The 24004-nt window shown below is 41.8% G+C and overlaps 1 protein-coding gene across 2 annotated transcripts in view; it reads right to left on the bottom strand.

Moving 5' to 3' along the window:
* Window positions 1-24004, bottom strand: part of smchd1 (structural maintenance of chromosomes flexible hinge domain containing 1) — a 114324-nt gene that overhangs the window by 5770 nt on the left and 84550 nt on the right. For both annotated transcript variants that reach the window (XM_062980466.1, XM_062980467.1), the window contains 10 exons: window positions 20381-20512; window positions 19887-20039; window positions 16946-17072; window positions 16661-16780; window positions 15903-15988; window positions 15526-15645; window positions 14232-14422; window positions 6245-6354; window positions 3628-3698; window positions 590-761 (listed from right to left, as the gene is read on the bottom strand). In XM_062980466.1, coding sequence (XP_062836536.1) covers window positions 590-761; window positions 3628-3698; window positions 6245-6354; window positions 14232-14422; window positions 15526-15645; window positions 15903-15988; window positions 16661-16780; window positions 16946-17072; window positions 19887-20039; window positions 20381-20512 — 1282 coding nt within the window. The remainder of the gene's footprint in view (window positions 1-589; window positions 762-3627; window positions 3699-6244; window positions 6355-14231; window positions 14423-15525; window positions 15646-15902; window positions 15989-16660; window positions 16781-16945; window positions 17073-19886; window positions 20040-20380; window positions 20513-24004) is intronic.

Genomic DNA, 24004 nt, shown 5'->3' with positions numbered 1-24004 from the left:
AAGATGCTCGTTCTGATCTTTAAAATTCTTTACGGCCAGGGCCCATCGTACCTTAGGGACCGTCTCTCCTTCTCCCATCATCGGAGGTCGCAACGACCATCCCAACATGACTTACTTTATATACTGGGTCCTAGAGAAGTGCACTTGGAAAGGACCAGACGCAGAGCTTTTTCTATTTCTGCCCCTGCCTTATGGAATGCATTGCCGCCCTATATGAGAGCCATGCGTGAGTTAGGGCCTTTTACCCTAGCACTCAAGACCTGGCTCTTTACTAGAGCTTTTAATCTATGTTAATTTTATCAATATTTGTATATATGTATTTTTATCCTTTACAATTTTATCTTGTAAATTGCCTAGAGCATCTTGGATGGAGGGCGATTAATAAGTAATTAAATGATGATGATGATGATGATGAACTTCGAGTGTAAACAAACAGTTAAATTTACATCTCAGATTCCTAGAGATACATGCACTTCTGTTGAGGTCCTCCCACACATCTGTATATATTGTATGTGACTGGGCTTGAATATAAAGTGGTAGGAGAAAGGCTGGATATCAATGAAATAATTGAATAGATCTTTGAACATACCTATCTGCTCAGAGAGAATATTGTAACGCTTTGGAAGAGGTTCTCCAAAAACCATCCCTCGAAGTTTATCCATGGGAGGGGCTTTATTTTGAAGGCCTCCAAACTTGCCATTGCTGCGAATTCTGTCTCCTTCTCTTGTCAGTAAAGTTGGGCAATGTGAAATTTTCACAACCTGTACACATAGAAGTAAAATCCCATTAATCAGTGACAAATCAGAGATTTAGATACCTTTTAAGGTTCAATGTTGCTTCCTGTTGAAAGGTAGTTATCTAAAGCTATTGCTTAAAATTAGTTATTAATATTTAAAATATCCCTCAAGAATATATATTTTATTATGTCAGGGTATGATTGGTAAACGTTGCCTACTACACTGGAGAAAACAGGTAATGTACCTTAAAAAAAATATTCTGATAGTCAGAAATGGTTGCACATCCTGAAAGTATTAAGCCCCTTTCTTGAAATTAAAAATATAGGGATAAAATGGAACACTGGATACCTACCATGAATCTCCATTCTAGATTGGTTGTAAGAAGGAATCCACTAATTTGGTTTACACCATTTACTGCTTAGAGAAATCATGTGACCCAAAGTCACCTCCTCTGTTTTCTTATTTCAGTTTCCCTTCATATCTAAGCTAAAGAATTGAATAACTAGAGAATAAAGACAAAAGGTGTAGGAACAGGAAAGAAAAAAAACGGGAGCTAAATATATAACATAGTAAAGAAACGCAATTGAAGAAGATTGGATAGAATATAGGCAAAAGTCAGCCATTTCTCAGATGGGTGTGCAATGTTTCATTCTCTGGCTGGTGTAAGAAGGAAACCACAGAGTTTGTGACCTACACAAGCTATCCAGATAACAATAAAAGCAAGTTGCTGCTGACTAAGAACTGGAACTAAGTCTTGAAACTTAAATTCTGTTAAGACAGCAGCATCACTGACATTTACTTGTCTACTTATTATTTATTTATTTATTTATTTATTTAATTTATATACCGCTCTTCTCCCCCAGGGGGAGAAGATACTTCTTTGTATCAATGTAACTGAGCATGCTTACATTCATCCAATGCTTTTTTTTTGTGGACCTTACGGCAGCCTATGACACGGTGCAACATAGAAAAATGCTGCATAAAGTCTACCATATCACCTGGGACTTTGACTTTACAAAAACTGTCCAGACCCTCTTAGAAAACCGCAGCTTCTATGTGGAGTTTCAGGGCCAGAAAAGCAGATGGAGGAGGCAAAAGAATGGTTTACCCCAAGGCAGCGTTCTTGCACCAACCTTATTTAACATCTTCACGAACGATCAGCCACTACCACCACTCACAAAGAGCTTTATATATGCTGATGACCTTGGCCTTACAACACAAGCAAAAGATTTTGAAACAGTTGAAAAGCAACTCACCAATGCCTTGAAAGATCTCTCCAGCTACTACAAAGAGAACCACCTGAAGCCTAACCCTGCCAAGACACAAGTGTGTGCTTTCCACCTACGTAACCGCGAAGCCAACAGGAAACTGAAAGTTACTTGGGAAGGCCAAGAGCTCGAACACTGTTTCCATCCTAAATACCTTGGTGTCACCTTAGACCGAACACTAACATATAGGAAACACTGCATGAACACCAAGCACAAAGTAGCTGCACGCAATAACATCCTGCGGAAACTGACTGACAGCGCATGGGGAGCAGACCCACAAGTAATAAGAACATCAGCCCTGGCCTTGTCTTTCTCAACTGCAGAGTATGCCTGTCCTCTTTGGCACAAGTCTGCCCATGCAAAGCAGGTGGACATAGCACTGAATGAAACATGCAGAATCATCACGGGATGCCTTAAACCTACACCTGTTGATAAACTCTACAAGTTAGCTGGCATTGCCCCTCCTGACGTGCGACGGGAAGTTACTGCTAACGGTGAGAGAAAAAAGGTCGAACATTGTGAAAGCCACCCACTGCATGGCTTTCACCCTCCTCCCACCAGACTCAAATCAAGGAAGGGCTTCATGAGAACCACCACTCCTCTTGATGTTCCTCCAGCAACAGCAAGGGTGTCCCTCTGGGCAGCTAAACCTGGCAATTCTAACTGGATGGCCCCCCAAGAGGGTCTTCCTCCAGGGGCAAACCAGGAATGGGCAACTTGGAAGTCCCTGAACAGACTCAGAAGTGGAGTGGGCAGATCAAAAGACAACTTGGCAAGGTGGCACTACCTGGAGGAATCCTCCACCTTGTGTGACTGTGGAGCTGAACAAACAACTCAGCATATGTATGCTTGCCCACAATGCCCTGCCTCATGTACGGAGGAGTTGTTGTTTAAAGCTACAGACAATGCGGTTGCTGTTGCCCGCTTTTGGTCCAAAACTATTTAGTTGCTTGTGATTTCTTTTCTTTTTTATTTTATTTCCATTATTTGAAATGTATTTGCTGTACCAATGCTTTTGACACGAAATAAATAAAAGCATGCTTACAAATCTTTAGCAACATTTGCAAAAAAAAAAAAAAAGCTTTATAAGCATACCAAGCTATCAAATGAAAAGAATGCTTTATGTTGAATAGGCTAGTGTGACACGTTCCTGAATTCCAATGCAAGCTTCAGTCATTCGCAAGATACCTAGTAACCACACAATACATTTTGTTTTCTGCAGTTTAGTAAGACTCTGCTCTTCCCTTACATAAACAGCCTGCTTCCTCAAAATGTCAATACCAATGACAAATAATCTTTGGCATTGTCAGATCAATGCCAAACTGCTGCTGAAACACACTATACCGCAATTACAGTTTCAGCCTTGATGAATGCTATAACACAAAACACCTTATGTTGCAAATGGTTCCAAATTAGATTTTGGTCACATTGAAAATAAATCAATCTGCATACGTCTCTTTCTTTCTATCCCTTAAATTAATTTTATTTAAAGTACCTTCATGTTTAAATAAGGAGTGTTCTTGGAATAGGAAGAGGAGTGCTGGTACTAGCAATGTTTTGAAAATAAATCAAGCTTCTTGGTAAGTCAAAAGTGAAATCTGATCACATCTTATAATACGCACCTCTGTTCTATAATGATTTGCAGCATCCAGATTGTCAACAATGATGGTTTCTCCTAAGAGCATCCCAAACACTACAAAAGTAATGAAAGAGGGAGACTTCAAAACAAGATTAAAAATATAAATCACTGTATAAACAAGTTTCATTTGACATTAGTGCACCCTGAAGCTGAACATCAATATTAAAAGAGCTGGTACTTACTACGAATAATCATTCTTGGAAGCACAGAGGAATAATCCATGAACTCATGAGTTATTTCTTGAATGAAGGCAGATGATGGAGTCCAGAGTTCTTTTCAGTTATTTATTTATCATGTCAGAAGTTAATTGAGAATACAATTATAATACATAAAAAACCCAAAGTTAAACGCTTGGTATTATGCTAAATTTCCTTTGATCAGAAACTGGCCACTTCGATTGCCTCTGGTGTCGTTGTAAGAAGGTCCTCCATTGTGCATGTGGCTTGGTATTATGCTAAATTTCCTTTGATCAGAAACTGGCCACTTCGATTGCCTCTGGTGTCGTTGTAAGAAGGCCCTCCATTGTGCACGTGGCAGGGCTCAGACTGTATTGTAGTAAGTGGTTAGTGGTTTGTCCTTCTCCACACTAGCATGTTGTGGACTCCACTTTGTAGGCCCATTTCTTAAGATTGGCTTTGCATCTCGTGATATCAGAGTAGTCTGTTCAGAGTCTCCCAAGTTGCTCAGTCTTATGTGTGCCCAGGAGGAAGTTATTCATCTGGTATCAGCCACTGTTTGAGGTTCCAAGTTTTAGCCTGCCACATTTGGGCTATGTGCTGAGTCAGATTCAATACTTGTGATGTGCAGCTTTTCCTTTTCTAGAAACCAGCTTGTTGTGGAATCATATATGGATCTATTTTTTCCATAATTCTATGCAGAGTAAGTCTCTCCAGAACTTTATAAAGATGGCACAAGGAGATTGGTCTATAGCTTTTTGGAACATTATGGTCTTTGCCTGGTTTCAAAATGGCTATGAATCTTGCTTTCCTCCAGATTTTAGAGATTTGATAGGATGCAATGCAGTTGTTCATCAGCTTCAGCAGCCAGCCCCCGATGGCGTAGTGGACTAAAGCCTTGTGACTTGAAGGTTGGGTTGCTGACCTGAAAGCTGCCAGGTTCGAATCCCACCCTCTATCAGCTCCAGCTCCATGCGGGGACATGAGAGAAGCCTCCCACAAGGATAGTAAAAACATCAAAACATCCTGGCATCCCCTGGGCAACGTCCTTGCAGACGGCCAATTCTCTCACTCCAGAAGCGACTCAAGTTGCTCCTGACACGAAAAAAAAAAAGCAGCCAGCATCTCGCTTTTGGGGCTGAGTTCTTAATTTGTTCCATCTGTAGATAATCCATGCCAGCTGTTTTGCCATGTTTACATTTATTGAGAGCCATTTCCAATTCAGTGGATGTAAAAGGTTCATAAAGGTTGTTGTACTCACTATCCAATTGACTACTGGTTTCTTTCCTTGTTTGGTGGCAAGTTTGGGTTTCCTGTTCTTCAGAAGTTGGTGTGCTATCTGGTCTGCCTTTATGTTGGCATGGGTATTAGTTTGTGAAGGATCATTGCTCAACCGTCTTAATAGTCTCCACGCCTTCTGACTACTCCCACCCATGTTGACTTGTTATCAATTTTACTCACTGTTCTTTCTTGGCTTCAGAGATGGATGACAGAATGTTCTGCGCTGCCTGAAGAGTTTGCTCAATAAATGGGTCTTCATCATGGATCTTCCAACAAGGCAGCTATATCAGGAGTAATACCCTGAAGACAGTGTGTCCTACAGCCTCTCAGTATAGAAGCCTGTGAGAAGGCTTTTACTATTTCAATAAAGAGTTCGTATTCCTCAGGGATTGGGGAAATCATTATAATCTTGTCATCTAACATATAAGAAAATTTAGACCAATCTGCCTTTCTGAAATTTTGTCAACTGATCTTTTCAGTAATGATCATTAACACTCTCTATTGCACACTTTATTAGAAAGCCTATTCTGCATGGCAGAAAGGCAGTTGGATCGGATGGTTCCTGGGGTTGCTCCTATTATTATTATTATTAGTAGTAGTAGTAGTAGTAGTAGTAGTAGTATTACAAAGGCCATCTGTTGTGGGTGCTTTAATTGTGCTTTTCCTGCATGGCAGAAGGGGGTTGGACTGGATGGCCCCTGGGGTCTTCCACTAAAATACTGTTAAGTTTGTGTTGATTAAAATTGTTCTTCATTTCAAATATTGTATTGTTCTTTCTTTCTTTCTTTCCTTTTTTTGCACTACAAACGAGATATGTTCAGTGTGCATAGGAATTCGTTCATGTTTTTTCAGTTAGTTCATACAAATACTCTCCATTCATTTGCCACTGGTCTGTCTGTCAAATTTTAAAACACAAAGTTTGTCTATGCCTGATATACATACATACATACATACATACATATACATACACACACACTTCTTGGGGCTTAACAAGAAACTTTTGCTTCAAAAAGGGCTTCGTGGCAGTTTGAGAATCCCTGCCCTAGAGAATATTCTTTTTCACCTTTCTTGAATTATCTGTTGCCACTAAGTTTATTTTTTGAATAACACAACTCAACATTTTCCCCACTTAATGGCATTTACCTGTCTGGCAGTTCTCTGTGTGTTCTGGAAATGTCAGCAAGTCCCTAGCAAATATGGGTATTCCCATAGGCTTGAAAGAGTTTCTTCCATTTCGTAGGTGAGGTAAAGGCCTGGTTAGAGGATTAAAAATAATAAGTTGCTTACCTGTAACTGTGTTTCTTCAAGTGTTAGTCTGTGTAATCACACAAACGGGTTATCTTTTGTGCCTGAGCAGCCATTTGGAATCTTCTAGCATTTTAAAATGGAAACATTTTGGCTGAGGCCCCAGCCACTCTCCCCTTGTATTATAAATGCCCGAGGGCAGGCCTTCACCTCAGTTCCATAGCCGCAAGCGGAGCTATGACATGTAGGCATGAACACTGCAGGGAGGACTGGCGGGGATGTGTGAATTTCACAGACTAACACTTGAAGAAACAGAGGTAAGCAACTTGTTATTCTTCTTCATGTAGTCTGTGAAATACACACAAATGGGTGATTAACAAGCTACTAACCTTAGGCAGAGGGTCATGCCCTCCGAAGCACCGCCCTGCTGAAGGCTGCATCCTTCCTCACCAATGCATCCAGCCTGTAGTAGATGGCGAATGTCAGTGGCGTAGCCCAAGTGGCTGCCCGGCAGATGTCATCTATAGGAACTCCCTTGAGAAAGGCTGCAGATGTTGACACTGCCCTGGTTGACTGTGCTGACACCTGAGGGGGAAGCTCCTTTTTGGCCATTTGGTAAGACAGTTTGATCGTTGCCACAATCCACGATGCCAGCCGCTGAGGGGATACTGGGAGGCCCAGGTTGTCTTTCTGATACTTGAGAAATAATCTCACAGACTTTCTATGTGGGGCAGTCTTCTGAGTGTAGGAAGGCTAAGGCCCGTCGAACATCCAACAAATGCAGTTGTTGTTCAAGCGGTGAAACAGAGTTCTGAAAGAAAGCTGGTAGGGAAATGACCTGAGACAAGTGAAACCGGGACACCACCTTAGGTAGAAATGCGATATCCGGGAGGAGCACAACTTTTTCCTTGTGGAAGCACAGTTAAGGAGGATCCACGTGGAGTGCACAGATCTCACTCACCCGCCTGGCTGATGTTATAGCCACAAGGAAGGCCGTCTTCCAAGACAGATGGGAAATATCACAAGTTGCCATGGGCTTGAAGGGGGGTCTCGACAGCTAGGAGAAGACCAGCTTCAAGCTCTAGGCCGATGGAGGAGGCGTCAATGGCGGGTGCAAATTTGCATAGCCTTTTAGGAATAGCCGAATCAGCGGGTCGTGGAAGCAGGACGGGCCCCCTTCCATCTCCTATGCTAGGAGATGGCTGCAAGATAACATTTTAAGGAGGAGAGGGAGAGTCCCTTGTCAGAGAGGCGAACTAAGAAATCCAGAACTAATGAGGTGGGGGCCGTAAAGGGATCAACCCTGGATGGTTTTAGAAATTCCACAAATCGGGACCATTTATAATCGTAAGCCTTCTTAGTAGCCAGCTTTTGCACTTCCCCAATTATCTGCTGTACCGCGGTGGAGAGCAGTCGTGGGGCCAAACCCTCCACGCCATGAAGCAAAGGGACCGCGTGTCTGGATGGTGGATCCTGCCCTCTCTGATTGACAATAAGTTGGGGCTGAGACGAAGGTGAACGTATTCTTCCCCCGAGACCTCCAGGAGTGGAGCGAACCAATGTTGCCGCGGCCACCAAGGGGTGACCAGGATACAGTCAGCTGTCTGCAATTATCTTGGCCACCACTCTGGATATGAGGGGAGTCGGAGGAAATGCGTATACTCGGCCCGGAGTCCACTTGAACATGAAGGCATCCCCTATGCACCACGGAACTGTTCAGGGACAAGCCTGGCACAAAACATGCCACACTGCTTGTTTTCTGGGGACGCAAACAGGTCTAGGAGGGGCTGGCCCCAATGCTGAGTGGGGAGGAATTTGCAGCGGTGCAGTTGCCACTCGTGGTTCAACTCCGGAGCCCTGCTGAGGGCGTTGGCAAGACAGTTTTCTTCCCCGGGAAGGTGAACCGCAGTGAGCTGGATCCGCCTCCGGACACACCACTCCTAGATGTTCAATGTCAGGTAGAGGAGGCTGCGTGACCAGGTTCCTCCTTGTTTGTTCACATAAAACTTGACTGTGGTGTTGTCTGTCAAGAGCTGGATCACTTGGCTGGAGACCACCGATTTGAACACCTGAAGGGGCTTCTCAACGGCCAACAATTTGAGATAATTGATGTGCTGGGCTCCCCCTTTCCGACTCCACTTGCCCTAAACTGTAAAGTCTTGAAGATGGGCTCCCCAACCCTGTTGGGAGGCGTCTGTCGTCAACCACTGGGTGGGTCATGGTTGTCTGAATGGCATGCCCACCATAACTAGGACTGGAGAACCCCGCGCATGGAGTAGACCAGAGTTCTTTGGTCGGAGGTGAGGGAGTCGAGTATCCGGAGGAACCAGCACTGAAGGGGGCGCATTCAAAGTCTTGCAAAGGGCGTGACAAAAGTGGTAGACGCCATATGGCCCAAAAGGGACTGGAAGGCTAGTGCCGGGGCATAACGCTTGGCACACACAATGTTTATGATGGATCTGATGACACGGAAACGGTCCTCCGGTAGAAAGGCTTTCTCCTCGACCGAGTCGATGAAATGGATACGCTGGGTCGGGACCAAGTTGGACTTCTTGAAGTTGATCATGAGGTCCAAGTCCTGCAAAAGGGACAATGTAAAAAAGATGTCACTCTGTAGGCGGGTGCTTGACTGTAGGGGTAGATGGTAATCTCCCTGTGGTGGAGGTATGCCGCCACCACTGCCATACTCTTCATGAAAACATGAAGGCCAAATGAGAGGACACTGAAAGAAAAGAAGGCACTTCCAAGGGAAAAACTAAGGAATCTTCGATGGTCCTTCCTTATAGAAATATGGAAGTAGGCATCTCGTAGGTCAATTGTCGCAAACCACGTCCCCAGCCACAGCAGGGGGAGGATGGCAGAGAAAGTGACCATACTAAATATGCGCGGCCTTATGAAATGGTTCACACCTCTTAAGTCCAGTATTGGGTGGAGGCCACCATTGTGTTTGTCAATGAGAAAGTATCTCAAAAAGAAACAATGTCTCGCCTCGGATGTACGGCACCTGGAGATGGCTCCTTTGTCAAGAAGAGTAGCAATTTCTTCACACAATTGGTGGGAAGAGGCTGTAACCTTCAACTCGCCCACAGGAGGGTAGGACTGAAACTCAATGGAAAAACCATTTTCAACAATGCTCAGGACCCAGGAGTCCGTGGCGATTCCCTTCCATGTGTCCAAAAAGGGGGCGAGGCGGTCCAGAAAAACCCAGTGTAACACAAAGGTGTTGTGGGTAAGCACCGTATTGAAAAAAGAACTAGAGTCAATGGAGTCAACAGAATAACCATTAACAAACAACAGTGATGGATCCCGTGAAGGGCCTGTTGGCCTGCTTCTAGCGTGGGGGCTAGAAGCGGCGCTTTTGGCGGTCTCCCTGCTTACCTCCCCCACGCTGCTGACCCCTAAAGGGCAGTGAGGGTTTTCTGCTTGAGGAAGATGGAGGCTGAGGACGTTGGTGCCCCTTAAACGATGGGGGACTAATCTCCGGCGATGAGACTAATACTGGGCTGGCCAATAAGATCTGTGGTGATGGGAGAGATATGGTGAGAAACTGTATTTATGCGCTGCTTGGCGCATCTTTTGTGTATGCTCCAGTTGTGTGTCAGTCTCTGGATTGAAGAGGCCGGCCTCATCCATGGGTAGGTCTACTATGATGGTCCGTGCCGACTGAGAGAGGTCCGAAGCCCTCAGCCACACATGGCGTCTCTAAGTCACCGCAGTTGCAAGCAGTTTTCCTGAAGCATCAGCTGTGTGCTTAGCCAGTTCCTTCTGAAAGGTGGCCAGCAGAGAAGCCTCCTGGTGAAAGGCCTTAGTCAGGATCTGATCACTAGCTGGGAGAAGATCCAGATAAGGGGCAATCTTGCCCCATAGGTAGCTCTGATAGCCCACCATGTAGGCCCCATAGTGCGCTATCCTTGAAGATAGACAAGCATACACTTTTTCCCCATGGTTTCTAATTATTTTCCTTCTTTATCTGAAGGGACTAATTGGGACCTTTGTGATGGCTTAGGTTGGCTGGCATCAACGACAATGGAGTTTGGCTTAGCCTGTTTTGCAAGCCAGGGGGCAGAGGATAGATCGACCTTATACAGGCTTTCTGCTCTCTTGGGCGTCGCTGGCACCAATGCAGGGGCCATGCCCTCGGCTTTGCTAAGCTGAAGTAAGAAGGGTAGGGAGGGCAGCACAGTTGCAGGAGGGTCATGTTGCTGTGAGGTAAGAAACATGGGGTGTCTTCCACAACTTTTGCCGGCTGAGGGATGGACAACTGTATAAGGGCCGAGAAACCCCTAAAGTCCTCTGGTGGCAAAGACTCACTGTCTAGTTGAACTTCGGCGGCTGCAGGAAAAGCCTCTTCAGGGTCCGATGACACTGAGGCATTATCACCTTCCGCCTCCGGGACTGAGTGAATTTCCGCCTGAGGCAGCTTTGAGGGCTGCAGCTGGGGCCACCCTCGGTACCGAGAGACCGCATTCAGTAGGAGCTTGAGCCCTCAGTACCGAGACGCCGAGCAGTCGAGCACTTAACAGCGTGGGCTCCTTGGGGGGCCAGGGCTTGTTTGTACAGAAGAGCCTTCAGGTGGGACTCCCTATTACGCCGCGCCTGGGGCGTAAAAGCCAGGTAGATTTGGCAGGACTGGAAGACATGGCTCTCTCCCAGGCACAAAAGACACTTGGAGTGCCCATCCGAATTGGGGAGCTTGCCCTCGCAGGCTCCACATTTCTTTCTTTTTTTTCCAATATATTTTTTATTAGGAAAAATAGAAAAGAGGAGGGAAGGGGTATATTTTCTTTTACAAGTAAAGTGGGAGAACAATAGAGATGATAGGATAGTAGGAAAAATCTATAAGGGAGTACAGTAAGTGTGGGTAGATGTTTCAGGTATGGTAAGTGAAGGAAAAGGTAGAAGGGTAGGAATGGGACAAGGGGTAGGATGGTTGGGAGAGGTTGTATCAACAATACAACAAATTAGAAGAATACACAAAGATGAAGATTGGGAAGTCAAGAGCAGGCTCCACATTTCTTGAAAAACAAGGTGGTACTCATATTGGAAAGAACTGGCCTTAGAGTGATCCGAAGAATCGTCAGGGAGTCCGAGTAAGAGGGAGGAGAGAATCGCCATAGTCAGAGAGAGAGATCAAAGTCAAAACTGTTAGACAAGTTTGAAATTAGCTAACAGGAAAAATGCTACAAAGGCTCCTAGAAGCTGCTGACTACGGCGGAAAAAAGGAACTGAGGCAAAGGCCCGCCCTCAGGCATTTATAGTACAAGGGGAGAGTGGGTGAGGCCTCCGCCAAAATGTTTCCATTTTAAAATGCTGTAAGGTTCTGAATGGCTGCGCAGGCGCAAAAGATAACCAATTTGTGTGTATTTCACAGACTACACAAAGAACTTTCTTTTCTTACATCTGTTGTTAGTTTTAAAATATGAAACAAAATCTTGTCACCATGTGGACATCCTACTGCTGAATTTTAAGATTTTCATGAGCAACCATAATTAAAACAAAAAGCATACAAAACAAAGTCATATGAAGAACATGAAAAAAGATCACAAGGATTGTGGGGATGTAGGCTATGGCAAATTATTTTTGTCTAGTTCTTATTTTTTGTGAAGGAGAGAGGAACACTGGGACTGAGCTATGATAAGCCTATATTATCTTAATTCTATGTTGCAAGCTACCTTGATACCAATATTGGGAGACAAATAGTATTAAATAAGGTAAGATAAAATAAAATAAAAATAATATGCAGTGGATGAAAAATATACAGGCAGTCCTCAAGTTACAAATAACTTACAAGTAAGTTCTGCAGGTTTTTAAGTTGATTTTGTTTTTAAGTCAAAACAGGTACATTTTTAAAGTGTAACTTCAGCCAAATGTATAGAGAGAGCTTTGGATAGCATAGGGAACGGTTAACACCTCTGTGGCATTTGTGTTGCTGTCTTTTCCCCAGTGCAGAATATTTCACCTAACTTTCTGTTCCTGTGATAATTAGATTTTGAAGCAATTGGCTTGTTGTGGAAACAAGGAATTGTGATAAAGCATCAGTGGAGACACCTTTTCCCCATGATCACTCTTTCAGGAGTGAATTTCCCTTCCTATGGGTAGATTTCTCTCACTTCCTGTTTTATCACTCCTGCTCTTGCAACTTGGGGACTGTCTGCAATTAGATGTTACTGCTTGGAACCGCTTATTCAAAACCTATAATGAAGGTCCATTCTTACCAGGAAACAAAAAAAGAATGAGTTAACTTATGCATGAACAGGTTAACTCATAAGCTAGGCAAGATATTGTGCCATTTATAAAGAACCTCCTCCTACTATAGTTCTTTCATGAGCTGAGATACAGGAAACATTTTCAATGCTCAAAACTTTTTGGGATTCAAAAAAAATCACCCTCTAAAACCTGGGTCAACTTAGACATGGATTAATGCTGGAATAGGGACCCATTGCAAAGGCAGCGAAGGTGGTGGCAGGGAAAAGCTCTTCCTTTCCTGAACCAGAGGGGAAAAAAGGTGCCACTTCCTTCTTTTTCAGCCTGAACAGAATTCATCAGTAATATGGAGGGAACATTGTGGTTGCTTCATATGGAGCAGAACTGTGGCTGTTTTTAATAAGGGCTTCCTGCATAACTTTCTCTATAGGTAACTGTGGCAGCCATTCTTAATAGGAGGAGACAGGCCTTTACAGTAAGTACTTATTAAAATGACTAACATTTCTAAAAAGTCTGGGCTACTTGGGGTCTCCTACAAGCAATGTCAAGATTATGGGGATACTTTGTCCTAAAGGACTTCTGGCATGCTTCCATGCATATCTATTAATGTGCAAAACAAAAAGCAATGCAAAGTAGTAGATATTTTTTACCCATTGTGGTATAGTAGATACTTCTGCATTCAACCCAAGTTTTTTGCCATGTGACACAGGATGTCTTCCTTAAGAGACAAGAGTTTTTAGGCCTAACTAGGTTAAAAGGTAAAGAGCAAAAAAAGATGAACAGATGACAAAGGTAAGTCATAATCTCAAAGTTCTCAAATGATAGCTTTCTCCAAGGACTGTCTTTCATTCAGATGCTGGCTCTGAAGAGTGAGATTTTGGCACAGCTGAATTGGACACTGCTATGCATATGGTAGAAATGTTTCTCCCATGTGTTGCAGTGTAAATGAATATGGTAGTTGATGGTGTTAAAACTGATGTATGAATGACAAGAAAGGTACCAAAAAGGTTGGTACCAATAGTCGTATTCGAGCTGTAGGTGATCTCAAAGCTTGATACATTTGTGGCACAGGAATCTTTGAAATCTGGGGTAGTTGAACACAGTTGTTGGTAGTCATGATATGGTCCTGAGAAATAATTGCTGTTGGAACCATTCCAACCAGGTTTGAGAGGGCCATGCTGGTAGGGAAGGTCTATGTAATTGTCCACCCCAATTCCCACTACACTTAGGATATGGATTGTGTGATTGATAGCTAAGGCACTGCTGGCTGCACAAACAGATTACTGATCCCCCGGCCCCCCCATGTAAGGGCGGGGGGTAAAGATTCCTATAATGCCCGACAGATGGTTCCATATGAAAATATTCTGGACATCCTGGATGCCAGCAATTTATTTTTGGATCAAGATGGGCACTACACCAAGTAACAGAAACAAGTTGGAAATCTAGCTTATAAATTGCAAACTGCAGAGTAAACACATGAATGGCCCCTTTTTGACTAAATGTTCAACATAAGTGATCAGTATCAAGAAGTACCTCTATGGGAAGGTGAATTACAAAATTGTTTGTAATTCATTTATTCAATTTATTGTTTGTAATTGGCTGTGCCCTAAGTCTCCTTTGGGGTGGGAAGGACAGAATATAAATGTTTTAAACAAACAAACAAACAAATAAATAAACTTACCTGTTCCAGTCTGGTAGACTTTTTTTATAAATAGAGTCAAGCGGCAATACTTGCTGCCGGCCTTGGGTTTCATCAAATATACGGCGGGCAGCAGAAGTAGTTAGAGTGACGACACAGTCCATATCACTTGCCAGATGCCAAGAGATGACCTTTGCCACTTCATTATCTTCAATCTGTGCCAAGTGTGAAATCTGACACAAAATTCAAATAATGAATTTGAGAGGATTAGTTTTCAACCTATAGGAGGGAGAGTTCAATATCCCCCTTCCCTTAGCTAAACAGGATGTACAACCCATATCTTCTAATGCTGAGACATAGCTATCTCCTGCAGAAGAATCTGTTTTAGGTTATTACAAACAGGAACACAGAGAGAAAACTCCATCGGAACCTGCCCTTCTCTTGTCCCCACCAGCTTTTCATGTAGATTTGCTGGGAACATAAAAGAAGGGACTTTTTGTTGGCTGTTTCCAGGCTCTGAAATTCCCTTTCAAGACAAGCTAGGCTGGCTTCCTATGTAGTGTCCTATCAGTGCAGGATGAAAATGCTTTTGTTTCAACAAGCATTTGGAAAATGGCTGCTCATAGGAAAACGCTTTTTAAAATATGCTATATTCCCTTTTTCAATTGATATATTTTGTTGTTGTTTATCTGGCCAGTCGCTTCCGTCTCTTCGTAACCTCATGGACCAGTCCACGCCAGAGCTCCCTGTCAGCCGTTGCCACCTCCAGCTCCTTCAAGGTCAAGCCAGTCACTTGATATATTTTACATAGCTTTTAATTTTATTGAAAATGTAACTATATTTTTGTATGTTTTTGGGATGTAAACTTTTCAGTTTTTGTCTCCAGGCTGGGGGGAAAAAGTTGAATAATAACAACAACACTAATAAAGTGGTTGTGTGAATTAATAGAATTGGGTAGAAGAATGTGAGAGGATGCCTTGCGAAAGACAAGACAATACCTTTATAGTGTCAGTAGCTCCTCAACAAGTAAGTAAGTAAGTAAGTAAGCTCCTCAACACAATATTAGCAAATTATTCTCATGGAAGTTTTGATTCACAGCCATCTTTTTAATCTCCTATATGTAGGCATATGACACTTTCTCAATACTACTAGTATTGTCAAAAACTTTGAAAAAAGATCCTAAATAACATCTCATATCCTAAATTTCAAGCTGTTCTGCTTCAATTACAAACTGTAGATGCCATGTAAGGATAATAAGATAAAGCAGATAAAACCATGTAAGCAGAAAGGGGAAAATGAGTAAGGGAAAATACTGATCCATAATGAATAGACTTACCTTGCCCAACACATCTTGGCTTCTGGGATAATTGCTAATTGTGCACGATCTTCTAGGTTGCTTCATTATTTCTTCCTGCTCAGACTTTTTTTGTGTTATTAAAGAATCAACATAGTGCAGCTGGAAAGGAAGAAAGAGAGCATCAGCATTATTTATTACAGATATCAAATTTTCTTTCTTTCATTTTGGTACTGACATAAACATGAGAGCTGTTCTGATTTTATCTGTAAACAATGGAATTGGGAATGCTTTCCTTTCTTATTAGCAGGCTTTATTCTAGAAAATGAAATGTTGTTCTCTTTTCTTGTGGTAGCTAAAGAACTACAACAAAAGGTATCCCAATGGTGAGAAATGAAAGAAAATTAACAAGCTCATACAGCATTCATTTGAGGTATATCAATCTGATGTCTTTCCAGACTGTTCTTCAGCTGAGCCTCCTTTTTTTCCGTTTCTAGGATTTGACCTACAACAATAAATTAGCAAAAATCAGTTAAACCTTGACTCATACTGAATTCATATCACACACGTATTATTCAATGAAATATCAAGTGATGATTGACATTTAATAAGTTTTTCAAGTCAGAAAAAATTATTATAAATGTAAACCAAATATTTCCAGGAGAGGAATATATCATACTTTTTAAAAGAATAATCAAATATTTCTGGGCCAATTCATATTAGAAGTTTTTAAATAGGAAAAAGCCAGGCAATACACATAACAAGGTGGCTCCAAACTCCTAATTGCAGCTGCACTCTTTTCTCATCTGTCTATTGAGAAGTTGATTGTTTTGTGCGAGGAAATTTATCACAGGGAATTACTGTAAGGCATATCATGTGAATGTGTCTGCATGCCACAAACTACTGGTATATTATGTAAGAAAGTAGCTTTCTAAGCTTTTGACATGCCAATGTTATATTCACAAGGGAATAAGAGCTGTATCTATAACAGCTTTAATATCTGTACTTATTCTAATTACAAAAATTATACCAGAGCATTCTTTTTAAAAAGAACCATACAGATAAAATCAAAAGATAACTTTGCAAGGAAGAGCTGAAAATTAGTCCTCTAAGAAAAAGTTGAGTGATCAATAATATGCATACATATATACTTATGTGGCATTTTTATATTACTTACTCTTTAGTTCACCGAGAAGCTGATTAGTGGTGTCAAACAAACTTTTATATGCATTTATTGACTGAGATAGTTTGTCCCTTCTTTTAGTAAGTGTTGCCATCTGCTGCTGCTTTTTGTAACCTAGAAAAAAAACATTTTAGTCCTATCACTTTCAATCATTCTCCAAAATACCAGAAAATTGTAGTGAGAAATTGTATACTGATATTTAATCAAAAGAAAGCAATAAAAGTAGATGTATATGCTATATGGAGAGGATAGGTTAATAGGGATGGCACTGAATCTTACCATTGTAAAACAAAAAAGAGAGACAGTAAGATTTCAACTGTCTTTTCAAAGCTGGTATTGCTGGCTCAAATTCCAGAATATATTCCGTACTGTCTCTCCCTGGACAATTTTCTGCAAGTACAAGATCCTGAAAAAAAAAAAACCAAAATGTATTTGTCATCTATATTATCTCTTTAATAATGCTTTTCCTAATTATAGTTTTGCAAAAATATTTAGCTATGCCTTCATTCTACATTGATATTGATATTTTCTAATGGAACTTGAATTTTATTTTGAAAATATATTGTTAAAATGCCTATTATCTCACAGGCTATTATCTATATCTATATCCATCATAAAAGTGAAAACCCATATGTATGTGGCACAGGTGTCTGTTCACACAAACAGCCTCCGGCCTCCACAAACAGGCTATAGTTCCCAGTGCTGAGGAGCCAGCAAGTCACTCTTTTCCACTGACATTGCGGTTACAGCGAGCTCCATGAACATCTAGCCCAAACCCTGCCAATGTCCTTCCCAAACACTACGGCCCACCATCCAAGGAATACTTTCATTTGCCATGCATACCTGATATGCCCAGATTTGAATACTGGTGGGTTTTGAGGGGAATTGGCCTGGACATTTGGGAGTAGTAGATACTGGGATTTATAGTTCATCTGCAATGAATGGCCACTCCGAACCCCTCCGATGATGGACCAAGACCAAACTTGGCACATAGAGCACGCATAACCAAAACAGCATATTGGACAAGTTTGGGGGAAAGGGAGTTATAGTTCACCTATATCCAGAAAAACAGTGACCCCCACTGACAATGGACCGGGACCAAACTTTGCACAGAGAAGCCTCATGACCAACCGAACATACTGCAGCGGTTTGTGGGAATGAGCCTTGATTCTGGGAGTTCTAGTTCACCTGTATCCAAAGACCACTGAACACAGACCCAAAATGGCCAACTTTGAATACTGGCAGGGTTTGGGGAAGATTGACCCACGATTCTTTTTTTTTATTTAATTTTTAATTTATTTATACTTAAAACTTATACATTCTTAAACAAATTTGCAATACAGAGTTATATATATCAGGCTCATATAGTATTTTCCCTCTCTATATTACATACTCATATTATTTACCCTTTATTACCCCTCACCTAGTGCTATCCCTTCACCCCAGACCAGCCAATTACAATATTTATTTCCAAAATTCAATTGTTTCTTTTACAGGTTTTCCCCCCTTACCTTCTACATATACAAACTCTATAAATTTTCCCCATATCTTCCCAAAATCATCTTTTTTTAATATTCCTCTTTTAATTTTAATGACCCACGATTCTGAGAATTGTATTTCACCCACTCCAAACTGAGAATACCTAACAATCAAAGACAAATAATGCCTTTATCAAATAACCCGGGCACCATCGGGTTCCCAAGCTAGTATGACATAAAAAGCAGCTTTAGTCTTCTCAACAATGATCAATACTTTCACTAACATATTTAAAAGCACAATTAAGATATTAAAATTTATTTTAAGATATCTCTTGTTTACATTTTAATTCATGCCCACTATTTTTCTTTATTTAAAACAGAAAACAATGTTCAATTAATAAAAATAAAAATAAAAATTCTAAGAAATATCCCATTTTAGAGCTGTCTATATAGGAAAAAGTGCATCCTAGAATTGAAGACATAGTATGTAATAAAAGGAAGAATGACTTCTATTGCCATGTAAAATAGGAAATTACAATATTTACAGGTTTTCCAGGAAAATGAAGATACATTATAAATTACAAAAGCAATGTGAGAATGATCAATATAAACTAATATAAAAACAGTAGGACCTTTGTATCAACAGGTTCTGAATTCAACCTACTGTGGACTGAATACTAAAAATATACAAGTATTCAAAAAGCAAATAAAAATACTGTCTCCTAATTTTAAAAAAAGCACTGTGGGGATATCATATCTCGCACCCTGCCCAGTGGCCTTGTACGAGGTCTGTGGTGGAAGCTCTTTTGTGGTGCTCCCCTATGGAGCAAAGGGGAGGTGAAGCTGGGATTCTTGCAGTTGTCTCCAGGATGCGTACAGGGGATTGTGCAGACCAAGAGTTTGGGTTGTGATGAGGCGAAGCAGGTGGTCAGGGTGGAGAGGCGAGGTTAAGACTTTCTTGAATGCATGCACAACACCTTTGGGATGCACAGCATGGGTGGGGGGAGTTGGATTGTAAGGGATCAGATGTCACTTGAGTTTCCTTCCTATCTTTTTCTATAAGGGACCTGAGCTTCCACATTCTTTGGTTGTAGTGGTGATAGTGGTGAGCTGGAACAAATCCTCAGCAGATAAGGAAGGCTCACTGTATAAATCATTTCCAAGGTCATTGATTTTAATAATTTAATTGAACTATTTCTCCCATTGAAATCATATTAACAAATCAGAATAAAAATTACAATAACTGGAATCATGCAGTCCTTCAGATTTTGTTGGGTTGCAGCTTCAAACATTCCTAAATACTGGCTAAGCTTGCTAAGGCTGCAAGGAGTTGCCGTCCAACATCTGCAGGGCTATACGATTTTCATCCCCAATTAAATATACTCGATTTGTTGCAGTCACACTTATAGGTAAGGGATAGAAAAAGCTCTAAACATATAAAGAATATAAAATAATAACTGATATAAGTATAAATAAAGATTAGAGACCTATGGTATTTTCTTCGAATGCATGTTTTTCCACTGGAAATTGCAATCTGCCCTCCAGTACCCTTCTGTACCCTAAAATCTGTTCTTAAAGGGCTAGGAAACCCTATGGGACACATTTTTGATGACAGAAAGTTTCAGGTTCACTGGTATTTTATATTAAAGTATACCATTGGATTCTGGCAGTAATACTATTTTTTCAGTTCAGATACATTACTTGCAAATGTACATTTATATAATTATTTTTAGATAACTCACCTCAATTTCAACAATTCCTCTGTGAAGAGGAAATTCAACTGTACTTGTTTTTCCCTGGAACACAGGAATGTCTGTATCTTTCTCAATTGAACTTTTAATTTTAGCTATGATTTTTCCATCTAAATCACTTCCGGTACAGTTTCTGTATTCATCCTTAAGTTAAGAAGATGCCAAAATTAGAGTAGTAATGCTTGCACATGGCATTTTCATGTTGCAACCAAATTGGATTTATATGTGTGCATTAGTTCTTTTTTCAGTTTTTGATTTTTTTGTTTCTTTTTAAAGAAAAAAGTGAAATATAAATAAATAAATATAATAAAATATCTAGAGATAATTGAAAATTTACAAATACATTTTTGACAAAATACACTGAAAGTGGCATAAAATATATTTCAACTACAGGGCAGAAGGGGTTTTCAGTAAAAGTAAATATGGAGGATGTACAATTCACAAACAAAGGGATTTTTTATAATTACATAATTCAACTTAGTTACCATTATAATGAGGGTCAGGTCCTTGACAAGAGTCCGACTGCCAACAGCCCAAACATTAGTAACGGCAGGAGTATTCGGCAAATTTCTTGGCATCAGCTGTGTTGGTTCATTAGGCACCACTTCAATTATAATCTTAATAAAGGATCATGACAATACATAGATACTAAATTTATAGATTGAAAGATCAAAAGTACGTTTCAAATAAAAAAATAGGGACATATTTAATTTCTGAAGAACATTTCATATATACTCTTGATATTATTAAATATTAGATTTGTTTCAAAAAATCTGTTAAAACTTTTGCAACAAAGATCTTAATCTAGGGCATATGTGTGAGAAAACCTCCAGTTGCTTCCAAAGTCTGTAGCCAGTGCTGAACATTTGATGGCAAAATCCAGCACTGGGATGGGATAGAATTTTCTCCTTTTGACTGTAGCACTGATCTGGAGGCCTGAGAAATGCCTGAGGCTATGAAGGGCATAGGAAGTTACATGGTTCCTAACCTTTGGGCCTCCAGGTGTTTTGGACTTCAGCTCCCACAGTTCCTAACAGCTGGTAAGATGGCTAGGATTTCTGGGAGTTGAAGTCCAAAACACCTGGAGGCCCAAAGGTTGGGAACAACTGATTTAGACACAAGCATTTGGTAAAGAACAGACTTGAACTGAGACTACTCAAAATTTAACATATTAGCTTGTAACCAGTCCAAGTCTTCTCGGAATAACTGTAAAAACAACAATTAGTAGCAAAATATTTAGAAAGGAATATTGGGAATCACTGTGAACAATTCTTTTCTACTATGGTTGGGATGGAATCTTCCTGTTGGCTGTAGGTCCTCCCTTGTGCTTTACAGGCAGGGCTTTCCATTCATTTATCATTCTTACCATTCCGAGAGAGGGCCATTCCCACATACCTAGTGGTGATATGACAAAAGTAAAGGTTGCTTACCTGTAACCATGTTTCTCCGAGTGGTCATCTGTGAAATTCACACATATGGTATTTCTCTGCGCCTGCGCAGTCAGTTCGGAATCTTCTAGAGCTCTAAGATACATTTTGGCGGAAGCCCCGCCCACTCCCCATGAAGGTATATAGCCAGTGGGAGGGGCTACCGCCTTAGTTCCCCATGTCCGCCGCATGACGGCAGCAAGAGAAACTAAGGCATGACAAGATAGCAGGGAGGACGGGCGGGGATGTGTGAATTTCACAGATGACCACTCGGAGAAACATGGTTACAGGTAAGCAACCTTTACTTCTCCGTCGTGGTCTCTGTGAAATCACACATATGGTAGACTAGCAAGCTACTGATCTAGGATGGCGGGAGTCATGCCACCCAAGAGAAGAGGATTGCTCTGCTGAGAGACCTATCTCTCCTGGAGAGTGCATTCACTCTGTAATATGTAGCAAGGTGAGAAGGGTAGGCCAGGCAGTCGCCCGGCGGCCCCTTCTAAGGATAAGCCCCTCAGGAAAGCCTGAGAATCAGCCACAGCCCTTGTGGAGTGGACCTACATCTGCAGAACATGCTAGCTGACAGGCCAAATGGATGGTGGACACAATCCAAGAGGATAATCGCTAGGGAGACCATGGAAGGCCACTGGCATCTTTCTGAAACTTGACAAGGAATCTTAGAGACCTTATGTGCCTAGATGTCCTGTGTGTGTAACAGACTAGGGTTCTCCAAATATCTGAGAGGTGAAAGGATAGTTGCCGAGATGAAGATGAATTGTTGAAAAAGGGCCAGTAACACCATTTCCTGTGGTATGTGCAATCTTGAGGCGATATTTGGCAAGAATGAGATATTGGTACAGGGACATGATACCAGTACGAAGTATGACCTTATCTACCTGGAAACGCAGGTATGGTTCAGTTCGCAGGTTTGTTGCGTGGGGGTGGTAGTGACAAGGAAGGCTGTTATCCAAGACAGGCAAGGCACATCTGCCAAAGAAAGAGCTTGGAATGGTGACTTGGGCAAATGTGAGAAGGCGGCTCACATGCCAGGCTGGGTTGGGTGGTGTCACAGGAGGCCGTAGATCCTTATCATCCTAGGGAAAGAATCGTATCAATGGGTCTGAAAGGCTAACAAAAAGGATGTCCTGCCTTCCTTTTATACCATGAAATGGCTACCAAATAGCCTTTAAACAAGGAGAGGGAATCCCTGTATCTAAAAGGATGGAGGATTGGGCCCCTTTGGGAGGCGAGATATTCTGAACAAGTTCAATGGTAAAAGAACTCTTCACATGACACTTTGTGGGACAAATTATGCCTGCCAGGGCTACCACAGGGCGATCAGATGTAGTCTGAATACAGCGGTAAATGTCGTCTGGTGAAGCGAGGGGTCAGCTTCAGTGGTACCCTATGACCGAGAGAAGAAGAGACCCTCATAAGGGCAAAGACACCTGTTGTGACTGGCGTGAGGGGTTCTGTTCCGATGGTAGGTTGGAGCAGATTTTCTCCTAGGGAGAGCAGCAAAGTGAATCCGTCTGGGGATGCATCAATACCAGATATGGAGGATAAGTGACAGAAGGGGGGGAGGTTTCCTTCCCTGCTCGTTGACATAACATCTCATTGTGTAATGCCTGCAATAATTTGGAACAGATGTCTCTCCAAGAAGGGTTTGGAGGTGCTAGAGGCCTCCTCAATCATTAATAGTTCAAGGAAGTTGATGAGATGGAAGGCTTCCGTTGTGGACCATAAAACTGGAGTCATAAGGTTCACTGAACAAGCTCCCCAGCATGAAGAAGGAGAGGGGAGGTTCACGGTCAGTGCCCTTGAGGGGATCGTTGTGCAGAATAGATTCTGGCACACATGCTCAACCACTTTGTTCACCCAAGGAATTGACTGGCGAACGGGAGGTGGTATGGAGAGAATAGTACGCGGGTTGTCGCAAGGAGGGCCAAGTGCCTGTAGAGGTCAATGCTTCAATGTAGCAAGAGGGGATACTGTGGTCGTGGAGGCCCTGTGACCCAGAAGTGGTTGGACAATTCTAGCCATACCCATAGCTTCCGCAGCATCTGAACAGCTGATGATCTCAGGGCAAGGAGTCCATCTAAGGTGCTCTAATGAAACAAGTGTGATGGGGAGAGACAGAAATAAGATTTTCCTCTGGCAACTAATAGGCTCAATTCCCAGAGAAGAGACACAGTGGAGGAAATGTTAGGATGAAGTGAGATTTAGACTCTGATACAAATCAATCACATTTATACTTGCTGCAAATCCAATTGTTGATGCAAGGATGGACAGTTATGCCACTTAGGCTCAAGGTGCAAATGGGCCATAACAGCTGCCATGTACTTTATAGAAACTAGTGGGACAGTTGTCCAGCCAAAAGGAAACACATCAGAACAGGAGGTATGATATCCTACTATGGAAACAGAAACCTATGGCATAGGGTACTGCCAGACCCTCTCCCTTAACTGTGGGGTGAGTGATGAAGGGAGTTGCCATTCAGAATCTGCAGGGCTGGATGTGCCAATTTCACTTCCCTGAAATCTATGGTGGTGAAGCCCTCCATCCCTCTTGGGGACCAGGAACAACAGGGGAAGAAACTCCAATAAGTCTTGGCAGGGAACACTTGTATTGCCCCTATATCCAGCCGAAGCCAAACCTCCTCCCATAGTAGAGGAGCAGGGG

Source organism: Anolis carolinensis, chromosome 4 (genome assembly GCF_035594765.1).
Source record: "Anolis carolinensis isolate JA03-04 chromosome 4, rAnoCar3.1.pri, whole genome shotgun sequence".
NCBI classification, from domain to species: Eukaryota; Metazoa; Chordata; class Lepidosauria; order Squamata; family Dactyloidae; genus Anolis; species Anolis carolinensis.
This window is presented reverse-complemented; position numbering and strand designations above follow the sequence as displayed.